General features: G+C 38.4%; 1 protein-coding gene across 1 annotated transcript; it reads right to left on the bottom strand.

Moving 5' to 3' along the window:
• Window positions 1-628: 628 nt before the first annotated feature.
• eRF1 (eukaryotic release factor 1) lies at window positions 629-12601 on the bottom strand (the record flags this gene model as incomplete). Its single annotated transcript, XM_028302668.1, has 8 exons — window positions 12132-12601; window positions 9562-9737; window positions 4775-5013; window positions 3954-4184; window positions 3167-3252; window positions 2890-2959; window positions 1527-1627; window positions 629-722 (listed from the first exon to the last, which is right to left on the bottom strand). Coding segments are annotated over exons 1-8 (1080 nt in total), but the record flags the coding sequence as incomplete, so codon positions are not given.
• Window positions 12602-14122: the final 1521 nt, after the last annotated feature.

Genomic DNA, 14122 nt, shown 5'->3' with positions numbered 1-14122 from the left:
GAAATTTTCAAGTGTAATACCAGCGTACCGCAACAGCTTGCAGTTGCGTTGTTTGAGAAGCGACTCTAATCGCTAAGAAATTTTAATAAAGAGTTACTTTTCAATTCGCTGTAAAATATGATTTTTAGTAGCCTGGAAATCACTATAATTCAGTCAATGAGGGCTACTATTTTAGTGTTCACCAGTTGGCGCCACTTTAAAATTGTCACTAGCCAGTGGTACCAACTGTTAAGTATAAAATCGCACTGATAACATCATAAGTCCCTGTTGCCACACAAAATTTATGACTAATTAATTTTGACAGTTCAAAAAGTATATGAAAATGGTAGCTATTACTTACTCTAATATGTATTTAAAACAAAGTCAAAGTAAGTCGCTTTTCAGGGCGCGTCATGTCAAATACCCAGTTGGATATTTAACACTATTCACTAATATTAGATTTTTGGTTGTTATGTAACTGATAAAAAGTTAAATCAATTCAGTTGGCAAAAAAATAGTGACGTCGTCGAACCTACAAATTCTATGGGAGTGTCATTTTGACAATTCATAAAAGGTAAGTCAACGATTGGTGGCGTCATATACCTACTACATTGTGTACTTTATGCAGTAAGTAATAGTCAATTCTTACCTCTTTGTCGGTGAAGTGTGACTTGTCTTTCTCCTGCTCGGGGGTGAGATGCAGGATGGTCTCCTGGTTGGTGGCGTGCGACTTTAGTACGTATCTGAAAGTGTACAATAATATACCTTATTTTATGGACAATAAAGCCTACAAGCGCTTAACAAATGGTGATGTCGAGTTAAACACACCCATGTTATTAAAAAAAGTGCTTTTATAACCTCGCAAACAATAGATCGTAACTGAATTTCTGTCTGGAAGCCAGTATTGACAGTTAAAAAGGGCCCGAAATACGTTTTTCCATATTACATATTTATGAAGTACGGAGCAACATTTGTCGCTCCTTTAAAATTGATAAATATCAGTACGTCTTTTCGTGATTAGACCCGCGATATGTGTGTTCTCACCATAAAGTTAATATTCCTTTGGAATAGAGCAACAACCACGAACTGTCAAATGAAACCAATTTTGGATGACACTGGATATTATTTGTGTGTCAGTGTCAGCATTATTTCTCTGTTTTGTACAATAAATCAATCACTGAACCAGTCAGCACGTTTCTGATGCACTATTTCTCATAAATATCCAAGATTTTACTCACGTAAAATGTGAAAGTGTCTCAAACTTTAAATTTTCAGCATGGCACTAAGTGCCTCTGAACTGTCAAATAGTTGCAAAAAACGGTTCTGTTTGACGTGACGGCGACGGCATCACGCATCTCTTTTTATCACACAGTGTTGCTTATAGTGACATCTCGCTCGCTCAGTTCTTTGTTACTCTATTCCGCTAGGTATATTAACTTTATGGTTCACACAACAGTCCATTTTTGCGAAATCCCACAAAACTAGATTGGAACGGGAACTCTTTTGCAAATAGCATTTATTACAGTTACATAAGGTTGAGTCCTCACCTCTGAATATCGAGGTTCTCCCAGCAGATGAGCGTCTCAACGGCGCCCAGTTCCAACGCTCGCAGTGTATCGTCGACTCCGAAGCAGTACTTGCCCGTATCCTGGAGACAAAACATTTATTATCTAATCTATAAATATATATAAGTAAAATTTTATAAAAAAAAATAAAACCGACTCCAAAAAACCTACACTAAAACTGTTTTAGTGTAGGTTTTTTGGAGTCGGTTTTATTTTTTTTTATAAAATTTTACTTATTCTTGCTTTTTAGTTAACTAATTATTACCTTGATGTTACCACTGAAGGTAGGCAGTACACTGAGACCAAAAAAAATTGGTTCATAATCGGCGGAGATATTGCGTATAAAAAAGTTCATCCCCAATTTTCCACCCTTGGGGGTGAAATATTTTNAAATAATCGTTCAAATTGGTTTATAATCGGCGGAGATATTGCGTATAAAAAAGTTCATCCCCAATTTTCCACCCTTGGGGGTTGTTTTTTTTATTATTAAATTTAAATGGGACCACCCTTGAGGTATTACCTATACGCCGAAAAAAAATTTGTTCAAATCGGTTCATAATTGGCGGAGTTATCGCGTAATAAACATAGAAAAAAAAAAACATACGGGTCGAATTGAGAACCTCCTCCTTTTTTGAAGTCGGTTGAAAAGGAGAAACTGACTGACTGACATATGAACGCACAGGCTAAACGGCGAAACGTAGGCACTTGAAATTTGGAAGGGACGTAGCATAGGTACCGTAGAGGTGCACTAAGAAAGGAATTCCCGAAATTCCGACGGGAACGGGCCCCTAAGGGGGTAAAACGGGATTCACGCGTACGAAGTCGCGGGCGGCCGCTAGTATTAACAAAAACAGTTAACGGGATCGACAATAAAGGACCTTATTGCGACTGAGATACGGTTGAAATTAGCACACACCTGTGAAATCTCATTAAAGTATCTGCCAATGAGTTTCATCTTTTCTTCTTTCGACCGAATACAGTCATTCACCTACTAGCAGTCGAAAAGCCACTACGTAGCCGGAATAGAGTTGAAATTGCACTGACCTGTGAAGTCTTATCTAAGCCACACCCACCAGTTTGTTGATCTTGGCTTGCTATTCGAATAGCCACTTTAAGTACACGGAATAAGGTAGAAATTGCACTGACCTGTGAAATGTCATCTAAGCCACGCCCACCAGTTTGATCTTGGCTTGCAAACAGTCTAAAACCTACTTTATGTACTAGGAATAAGTTTGAAATGCACTGACCTGGGAAATGACATCTAAATCACGCCCACCAGTTTGATCTTGGCTTGCAATCTAAAAGTTACCTCATTCCATCCGAATGAGGTTCAAATTGCACTGACCTGTGAGATCTCATCGAAGTATCTGCCGATGAGTTTCTTCTCCTGAATAAACTTGACGTTCTGCAGCGACTTATATTCCAAAAGCCAATTTACGTAGCCGGGATAAGATTGAAATTGTATTGACTTAGGAAACCATCTTCCCTTCCGACCGTGTACAGTCATTTACCTACAAAAAGCTACCTTATGCTACGGGAATAAGGCACACACCTGTGAGATCTCATCGAAGTATCTGCCAATGAGCTTCTTCTCCTGTATGAACTTGACGTTTTGCAGCGACTCGGCCGCGAGCTCGATGGCTTGGTTGAAGCCGTTCTCGCCTCCGTAGGATACGTCCACCAGCTTGATGATCTTGGCTTGCAACCTCTGGAAAAAAATAATAATGTGTAAATGCCAGTTTTTTGTTTTGACCGAAAGAGATGGAGGACTGTTGTGGACGCCCTCTGCGGCTCTGCCCCATCTAGGGGACATAGGACCTTAAGTGAAGTAAGTCAAATGCCAGTTTTTCCTGGTCCCTTTTTACTACACTCAGGTTGTGAATTGAGATAGCGCGACGATCTAGTTCAGAGGCCAAACATTGGATCATAGCTATAGACAAAGTGATATCATTTGCCAAAGATTGATTTGCAATGACATTTGGCTACAAGCTAGAGACAAAATGACAGTTAGTTAGAATCCATAGACATTTTGAAAATTAGCCAGACCAAGTGACTTTTAACTCCAGACCATAGAAAAAGTGACATAAGGGTTACAGCCATTAAGTAGTGACATTTGACCCCAAGCCATATAGATAGTGACATTTGGCTACAAGCCATAGAAAAAATGACAGTTGGCTGGGTACCACAAACTTTGACAAAGCTGTTTACGTGACATTGGCAAAATCATGGTTTTCAAAACCAAGCCATTGCCAAAATAAAAAAAGAAGAAGAAGAACAGTGACATTTCGCTGATGATTGATAATATTGAATTTGTCATTGATGTGAGTCATTAGTCGCTGCATTTCTTCCTCGCGCTTCGAAATGACGTCATCACGTCGCTACAAGATGTCAAAAGCTTCTTCCACTCACCGGATCAAACATATCGGACTGCGACAGCTCGGTCTTGAAATCGGCCGAACCAGCCAGGATCAGTCCAGCCACATTGGGCCGGTCGGCGCTGATGAACAGCTGCGTGGCCACCTCGGCCACCTTCCGCACGTAGTTGTGACGCTTCTCCATTCGGAGACGCGCGAAACGTAGAGCTGATTGACCACCACGGCCGTGCTTCTTCGGCAGATCTACGGTGAACTTGTGGAGGACCTGGAAGGAGGAATATGAGCTTTAGCACTTTAAAATAGGGGATATTATGGACTGTATTAAAAAACGTCCTAAAGTAAATTCAATCTCAATTTTTCAATAATGGTTCACTTTTGCATATTATGAGTGTCCATATACAAAAATGTTGCAAATAACCTGTACTATAACCCTTTTAAGATTATGCTCTAATTCTAAGTCACCCTGGGCTAATGGGACTATTAGTAATTTGGGCAATACAAATTGCTAATAATCTTTAAAAAAAATGGGCCTACCGCTTCAGCGCTCACCAATTGGCGCCACTGTCTTCGCTACTCTTTTGAGGCTCAGTTACAATTACGAAATTAGTCAGAAGTAGAACGAAAAAAAAATATTGATAGAAATTAAGGTAATAGCACACTTATTAACCCGGAAACGGATCAACACCGTATCGCCTTGCGTCGCGAGGCGAGACGTATACGTTAAGGTGCGAATAAGTGCGGGTTGCAGTACGGAGTTTCATACAAAGAATACTAACCGCCTCGAGTTGTTAAATTACGATCCGTTTCCGGGTTGACAAGTATGCTTCATTCTTTAAAATGGCATCAAAGACTCACCTCTCTGGTATTACCCTGCAGCGTACCAAACAGTGCTCCGTTACCATCCATAACGATGAATCCAAACTTGTTGTCATCGGCCAACAGTGCGGTCAGCGCTTCAGTGTGGAACTTGTTATCGCAGAGGTATAGTGAGGTGTTGATCGGCTTGAATGGTTCGAAGTCAATGTTGACCTTCTTTTCCTTGCCTTCTTCGGTCACGATGGTACCGCAGTAGATTACCAGGCCGTTTGGGGGAACTGTGGAAGAGAGAGAGGTTAGAGGTCATAGAAAATATAGAACAACTGAAGGCACAGCAATAGTTGAATATTACAACAGTTATAAGGTGATATAAGTCCACATGATCAATGAAAAAAGTCGCATCAATTCCCCTGGGTGAAATGGTTCTGAAATGAAATGTGCACACTAAAAAATGTACTTTATTCACCCAGGTGAACAAAGTGGAATAAACCATCTACTGATTTACTTATGATGTATCTTGCTTAATGTAAGTAATTCGATTGAAAAAATCTGACAAAATTTTATTCCGCCACTTCTTCTCAGAACCAGCCCATATGTTGTCCCGAAGTGCTATTTGGGACGCGTATAAGCGCCCTGGAAAGGGCGACTGAATAAAACCTTTGACTTTGTATAAAGTGATGAATCAGCATGTATGAAGAAATATGGTACATAGATACAGATTCTGCAAGATTTGACATTATAGTCAAAAGATTCTGAAACGTAGTGGCAAAAATCAGAACTATAATTATCCAATATTGACGGTGGCGTCCTGCTATAAATGTCATACTTATATGGTTGTCCAACGTGACAAAAAACGGAACTAATAATCCAGTATTGACAAGTATTTGACATTTTTCATGCAACGTTTAAGAGCCTGCCTACCTTTTGTGTCAACCGTGCCTGACGCAAAAGCTGTGCATGTAAAGAAAAAAAATCACATTCAAATGTATTCGTATTCAAATGTATTGATTTATTTATTTTTATTTATCGTATTCGTATTGATCTAAAAGCGAAACATTTAATGTTGTATCGTTCATTTTTTCGTTTTATGCGTCAATATAAGTGTGTTTATCCATTACCTTCTAGGCATATCGCACGTTCATAATCAAACCGTCACTATACGAAATTGGGAGAAATTGAGTTAACATCGCCATCTATCAGAGCTCCGCGAAAAGTGCATGCTGTAAAAATCCCACGCTTAAAGCTCAAATAGTTCGGCAGATATCACTAGTGTCGTTATGACGTTTAATGGGAAAACCGGCATTTGTTGTGAGTAACAGTGACACGTTTTTAGTAGTGACAGGATCTGGACGGGCACGCCGTGATAGTTATGTAAACTCTGTGTTGAAAAACGTCATTTTTAGCATAAAGATGCTTTTACTCCAAAACCATAAGATAAGTCACAATAAAGTAATACGAAAAACGCCTTAAAACAAAAAGTGACAATATTTCTCTTACATTTTTAAAAAGATTGTTCATCACTTCGTAGAATATTGTGTTTATCTAAATATTGAAATATTAAAACAACAAGAAATATGTTTAAATGACTAAGTAGTTATAATTTTATCTAACAAAAATGCCACCAGTCAATCCAAACACTAGTAAAATCAAAGAAATTATCAAGGTAATTAATACTTTGTCTAGCGTTTGTGGACTATGAAAAAGCCTTGGATTCGATCGAGATCTGAGCAGTGCTATAGTCTCTCCAACGGTGCCAAATTGACTATAGATACATCGAAGTGTTGAAAGGCTTGTACGAAAACGCCACAATGTCGGTTCGTCTCCAGGATCAGGACTCGAAACACATCCAGTTGCAGCAAGGGGTGAGACAGGGAGATGTCATATTATCTCCGATACTGTTCAACACCGCCCTGGAAGATGTTTTCAAGCTTCTGAACTGGAGCGGATTCAGCATAAATATCAACGAGTACATAATCCACCTTCGATTTGCGGACGATGTCGTAATCATGGCTGAGACTGTGGAAGATCTAGGCATAATGCTCGATGGCCTAAGTATAGCCTCTCAACAAGTGGGCCTGATGAATGAGTATGAAAATGAATATGGACAAGACAAAAAACATGTCAAATGTCCATGTAGTATCCACTTATCTGGAGACTACACTCGAAAGTTTACTGACCTGGGACAAACAGTCCAGTTACGCAGGTCCAACTTCGAGAAAGAGGTCAATCGTCAATCCAACTCGGCTGGGCAGCGTTCGGGAAGCTTCGTGATATTCTAACGTCCGAAATACCGCAGTGCCTCAAGACAAAAGTTTGATCAGTGTGTGTTGCCAGTGATATTTTAGGAATCTGAGAGGTCACCCAAAAGGTGATGGTGCGATGCTTAGTTAGTTTCCCTACGTGATTGAATCAGAAATGAGGAGATCCACAGGAGAACCAAAGTGACCGACATAGCCCGCAGAATCGCTAAAATCAAGTGGCAGTGGGCGGGGCACATAGTTCGCAGAGGTAATGGCCGCTGGATAATGATCCAGAATTTAAACCTACTTCTCTGAGCCTTTTTCCCATGAAAAATCACTATCTAGTTCGTCAAGTTCATCGAGGTCATCAAGGTCTGGTTGTTTAAAGGCTGCCTGAACAAGAGAGCACCTTATTTTCTCTAAGAAGTTGATTTATGTGATGTAATTTTATAGTAATTTCATGTGTGTAACGTATTTATTTCTGATCGAGAATTTACATTTATTATATTACCATTGGTACCACTTAATCCAAATTATTAAGTTTTAAGTTCATTAAAATTACTGATTTTTCTATGTTAGTTTTATTTAATAATAATCAATTTTTAATTTTTCATCGTCAAATTTATATGAAAATAGTGACATTTCTACCGGAATTAATAATACAACATTAACACGTTTTTAATTGAAAACTGTCACTGTCTCAATTTTAGTGGAAAAGTGACACTATTTTTAGAGAAAAAATGAAATATTAAATAAACCATTATGATAATTTGAAAGATAATTATATTTCCGTAAAAGCCAAATAAGCCACTACTGGTCTTTAACAAAAAACAAAACATTTAATAGCATTTTGCTCATTTTGCAAAGGTTTTAAAATTTGAGCATTTCAAATGCTTTTCCTGAAAAATCGACTTTTTTGTATAGTGACAGTTTGATTATGAACGTGCGATATTATATCCACTTTGGGGATATGTAATAGGTATGCTCGTTGGGACAATTTATTTAATGTTAATACATAGTAATGTAGGTGGAAACGCACGGCACGGCGGGCGGCAGCGGCCAATTTGGTAGTGCCGTTTGATAGACGGGAACCCACTTCCTACCCTTCTCTGTATAAAATAACTATGGCATATAACATCACGGAATTCCTAACAAACTGCAATTTACATTAATATTATAAATTAACGCTTACGTTTATGAGGATGGACGAATGTGTTTGTTACTCCTTCATGTTAAAACTAATGGACGGATTTTGATTAATGTTAACTCAAAAATGTCTAATTATAAGGGCCCATTCCAACGCTTGTTGAATTAGTCCCTGATAGCTTAATCTGTCAGAAAACTCAGAAATTGGTGAATAAGTACTAGGTGGACCGACGATCTGGTGAAGGTCGCGGGAGGTGCAGGACCGTTCGTTGTGGAAATCCTTGGGGCAGGCTTTGTCCAGCAGTGGACCGTGCACTGTGGACTTCCTATGGCTGAAACGAGGTGCTAAGTAAAATAAAAGTTTAATCATGCAGATTGTGTTTTAAATGGATACTAACTAAGCCAACGGTAGTGGAATATAACATTTGAGTTATGTGCAATGGTCAAGGTTGATCTTTATCACTAAGCGTCAACATTGTCAGAATATCAATCATCCATCTTGAAGTATGATGCAAATGTTGTGACTACATTAAACAGAAAAGAAGCTATTCTAAAAGTATAATCACATTATTTTACACTACTAGATACTTCTTCAGCACTGGCCCATGGCACTTAGGCCCCTCGCCCATGGCGACTTTTTGCAGTGATGCTGACTGTCGCGTGTGTCGTAAATGAACGACAGCATCGCTACTAACGCGCGTTAGTCGCATTTGCAATGCGCTACAGCAGTCTTTCCCAAAGTGGGCGATAACGCCCCCTTGTGGGCGCTGCAGGATTAAAGGGGGGCGGTAAGAGACCCAGAAAAAAAATCGGGACGTTGTGTAGAGGCTTGGGAGGCGTCATCTACTAGGAGGACTCTTAGACATCGACTGAGCTCGACTCTTGACTACAAAAATGGGGGGCGCTAAAAAATAATTTATTCTCAAAGTGGGCAGTAGACTAAATAAGTTTGGGAACCACTGCGCTACAGCATCGCGACTGTATCTATGCAAACGCGCGATCGTGTCGGACGACAACGGGGAGAAAACGGAGGGAGGGTGGCGCGGCAACTTTAGCGATCGCAGGTAATTTTATGCCAATACTGAATCGCGTTTGTATCGCAACAGTATCGCGTGGCGAGGGCACAAAGCTAGCGACCGCATTGCGACTGTATCGATGCGATCGCGCGACAGAATCACTAAATAAAATCCCGTGTGCTGTGGGCGAGGACCCTAATGAGTATAGTTCTTGCAATAATTCACGAACGAACGCGAGAGAGCTTTACATGTGTGGTGGTTTGCTGCTGTTCGTTTTTGAAGTTTTGATAGATATTACACTATCGTTCTGTGCATGTACACGCACACACACAAGTAAAGCTCACTCGCCTTCGTAGTTGGAAGAACTATAATGCAGTGATATTAAAGTTGACGATTAAAAACTGAACAATAAATCAAGTCCTACCTTTAGTGTACAACTTCAGTCGATGCTGCACAGAAGTGATGGCTCCGAGCACCGAGAGACGGTTGACTCTTGACTTGATGTTGGACGCTGTGCCGAACTCATCGGCCAACATCTTGGAGACCCGGGAGATCTGGTCCTTGGGCGGAATGATGAGCGATATCATGGATGTGCCGTTCCTGGAAACATTTTTAATATAATATTAATTATCTGTTCTATTGTCAGCATATTAAGGTTCAGTTTACAAATTAGTCCTTTGTGCCCTGTGATTGGCCTATGAATATTGAAATTCAACCATCTTCTAACCTTTATCTATGATTGAAATTGAAATTAAATTGACTTGAGAGCTTCAGTTTGAAATATGCACCTTATGTTATACTAGCTTTCGGCTTCACACGCGTGGAATTTTGTCTGTCACAGAAAAACTATCGCGCGCGTCCCTCTTTCAAAAACCGGGATAAAAACTATCCTATGTCCTTTCCCAGGACTCAAACTATCTCTATGCAAAATGACATCAAAATCGTTTCAGTGGTTTAAGCGTGAAGCCAAGACAGACAGAGTTACTTTCGCATTTATAATATTAGTATAGATGTATTGTGTTGTGTGAATCATAACACATAAAAATATCTTTATGAAAGTTCCTAACATGATTCATTGTACTACATCATTTTACGTATGATTCAAACGATACATCAGTAATTTGACTTTGAAACAGTTATTGTTCACAAAGTTCGTTGTAGAGATTGCAGTATTAGGTCTAGCACTTAACTCAGTACATGCCTGGGGTATATGAGCAGCACGGGAGGGGTGACATTGACATAATGACATGACCAGCCCCCCTAGACAAAACGCACTTTTTGATCGAATCGAAAATCGAATCCGTCAAAACTCCATACAAAAAAGGGGCTTTTCGACCACTTTGCGACTGGTTTGCGATTATAATTTGCACTTTGTCTAGACCCACAGGCATACAACGTCGTTTGCCTCTCCACAGAATAATAATAAGTACTACGTACAGAAGTTTTACTTCGCGAAGGCATTTAAAAAAATGTATGCTCAATGTCATTAACAATATGGTGTAATTTAGCCTGTCGCAAGAGTCAAGCACCATTTTGTTGACAAACGTCAGTGATCGGCACTGCGCCGAAGCTATAGGGCTGACTTCGGTAAAATGATGTGACGTGAGGTGCCAAACTGCGGAAAATGGCGGAGGAAATACATGATTTAGCATGAATTATCATGAATAATATTAACTACTTATTTACCTCTCAGTGTCTTGAGGCAACTTAAAAAAGTACATTCTGTGTTTTTATTATTATTTAGGCAGTTAAATACTGCACAGTATTTAGTACACCATTTTCTTTATTTTCTTCCATCATACACAAGAATACGTGTGCGTGGGTCAATGTTCGCTCGTATGTGAGGCCTTGTCGAATAGTATCCTGTAGGTGGGCCATCGTGGGTGTTTTGTTTTCGATGTAAACTCGCGGAGATGAACAGGCCTGGCCTCTCTAACTGACGTATCTGTTATTTTTTTCGAAACTGAGTTATCTACACCATCTTAATCAATTTTGCAAGACGAATCAATCTGTCTAATCGCCTGAAAATTTTGCAAAATGTCAGTTACGTCAGTTAGAAAGGCAAGCGATGACAAATCTCAAGTCTTGCTGACATTTTACCATTACGATATTACCCTCCCGTGCTGCTCCCATATTGAGTTATGAACTAGACTTATGATTATGGCGAACCTGAATTATCAACAAAATATAAACAGGTTCAAATACCACTCTGGGACATCAGACTACAGAAAATTACCATGATATTTTAATACCATGCTGTTTATTTATTGTATTTGAGATAGCCAGTGTTGTTTACTTTGGAGCTTAATTAATTTTATTGTTGTTATTTGTTTCATGTGCCATTTTACTAATAATACTAGCTAGTAGATCAGCTGATTATTTGGTGAATAGCTTTCTTTTCTAATGTCATAATATTTCACAATTTCTTTGCAATTAATTAGAACAGATAGACATAAAAATATTTTATGGGTAAAATGATGACTGAAGCACCTGAAAAACATCTTAGCATCTTTGTAAGAGTTCATTGCACTTGTCAATGACTACATTTCATTTAGTTACAGATGCCCAAAAATGCCATGCTATGTGGGAAAGGGACAACAACAATCACGGATGCTACTCGAGCGCGCATTTTCAATTCGCCTCGTCATATTTTGCGCAGTTTCACCTCTACAGAGTTTGAAACACAAAGCCAAGTAAAAGTTATTGATTTTCCTTGTTTGCAAAATATCGATTCAAGTTGGCGTGGCATAACCTACGCGCGCAAACAGAATTATAGCGAACTCCTTGACGGGTCTGCAGTGGCCTTCCAGATGATCGCTTCTACACAGGTTATGAGCGCATGCACCAGAATTCAACGCATGACAGCTGTATCAAGCCAAATTTGACGCAGCCTCGTTGGCATTGTGACTAAAACGTGTCTTGGGCTATTGGGCGCACAATCGATTTTTTCCACAAAACAACACGTCAATAAGTTAAAGAACGATAAAAACTCACCCTCTCGCCATTTCCAGGCTTTTGATGAGTTTCTTGATCTTCCAAATCTCGACATTGCGATCTGCTGACGACTCCTCAGACATTTTGCTTCGGTTTTATTAACTAATTCACCACAAAACACTAAGAATATGTAAAATAAAGTCTTTATAACACACAAATAAACTTCTAAGTAAAGGAATATGGGGTAAGGGAGCCCGACTCGCGGATCAAACTGCTAAAAACCAGATCGAACCGGACGGACCGTACACCTCGAGACTATGTTCACACTTTCTAAGTTTCTAATTCACATTTACGTCTGCTATTGCTCGTACTTTTCTTCTGGTGCGGGGATTCTTTAATTTCTTCTTAATTCGGTTACCCCTAAGCATGTGGGATGCAAAAATCAGACATTACACGGATAAAAAGGTGACGTGACCAAACGATCGAACCACTCGTCGTCCGTCGGGGAGGGAAATGAAAGAAAAAAATTCGCATTTTGATGTTGCTAGAGGAGAAAACTCTTTACATACATATAAAAATTAATTCAATCACTTATAACAAAGAAAACGAATAATAATTTCATCAACAATAAACTCAAATTCATTATTGATATAATTTTTCATGCATGGTTCGAAATGTTTGTAAATCTTTCAGTAACGCGCTGGGAGTTTTTTGCATTCACTGACTTGCAAATCGGTTTTAAGTTAGAACGATATAATAAAATTGTAATTTAAGATAAATACTCAGAATACGGAACAAACCAGAAACCGTCAACGGGCGTAAATGTGTATTCATTTAAATTACTCCAAAACGCACTAATTTGACTTTAGAGCAATTAGTCAATGGCCGGCGCGCGCATTGTTTACATATCCGTCAGATTGACACTTTAAAATTAAATTATGCCGTCTTGTGCCGTTCCAACATGTAAGAATGCTACTGGAATTACGAAGAAAGTGCATGGGATCATGTTTTATCCGTAAGTAGCACATTTCCAATTCATTTAAATTAAATAATAATTTTCAAAAAAAATCACGGTTGTATTTTGTAAGTGTTGCCACAAGTCTACGGAATATTTTACCCTACTTTTTTATATTGAATTACATTTGTCTATAAAAAATTCACGCGTTAATTTTGTTAGCGTTACCACAGAATAATGGAATATTTTCCCCATCCTTTTTGTTTTAATTAGTTTTTAGTGTATTTTCATCCATGACAATATGACAACCTGATTAATTAAATTATAAGTGCCACTTGTGGTCTAAACTGAATAAATATTTTTGATTTTGATTTGATTTTAATATTTGAATTAATTTATAATATTACTCCCTAAATAATGAGGAGATAATAAATTACTATCGTGAATTTCATACTTTCCCATTTATTCAAAAGTAAGGCATTGGTATCAACAGATCAGCAGCAGCAATATTTGTATATTTAATAATAATTTTAAGTAATTAATTATTGCTTACATACTTACTCTGATTTTCTTTCAGGATACACAGCCAGAGTTGCCTCGCAATCAAATTCAAGTATTGGTGATGTTTTTGATTTGGATTCTGTTTTTGACTCCAAGAAAAGTTAAACTAAAAGCACTACTGCGCCGTAAACAAATGTTTTGTTGTCGATATGTTTACATAATAAAGAACCTTAAGTTTCTTTTTTGTTTTACTTGGCATTCTAAAATTTATATTCGAATTTTGTAATTGACTTTTAAATAACATATTATACCTACATGTAGTATATTACACTATTTAATAGAAATAATAATCATCTACACTTAGTTACTTCGGAGTAAAAATTAAATTCATAGGTAGGTAGGTACTATCTATGCCTATGGCCAGTCATGTCGTCTCGTTCTATCGCAAAGAATCACCATTTGATGAGAGCGAGAGCAAAAACGGAAATGGATAGTTAATACTGTGGCCGTGTGTACTTATTTCACTTACTTATTTTTTACTTGTTTAACATCTCATTAAAAAATTACATAATTTTACCCCGAAAATGGGGGTGTC

This window comes from Ostrinia furnacalis, unplaced genomic scaffold, assembly GCF_004193835.3.
Source record: "Ostrinia furnacalis isolate ACB-3 unplaced genomic scaffold, ASM419383v2 OfSCF0088, whole genome shotgun sequence".
Lineage (NCBI taxonomy): Eukaryota > Metazoa > Arthropoda > Insecta > Lepidoptera > Crambidae > Ostrinia > Ostrinia furnacalis.
Note: the sequence above shows the minus strand (reverse complement) of the source record. Positions and strands in the feature narration are given on the sequence as shown.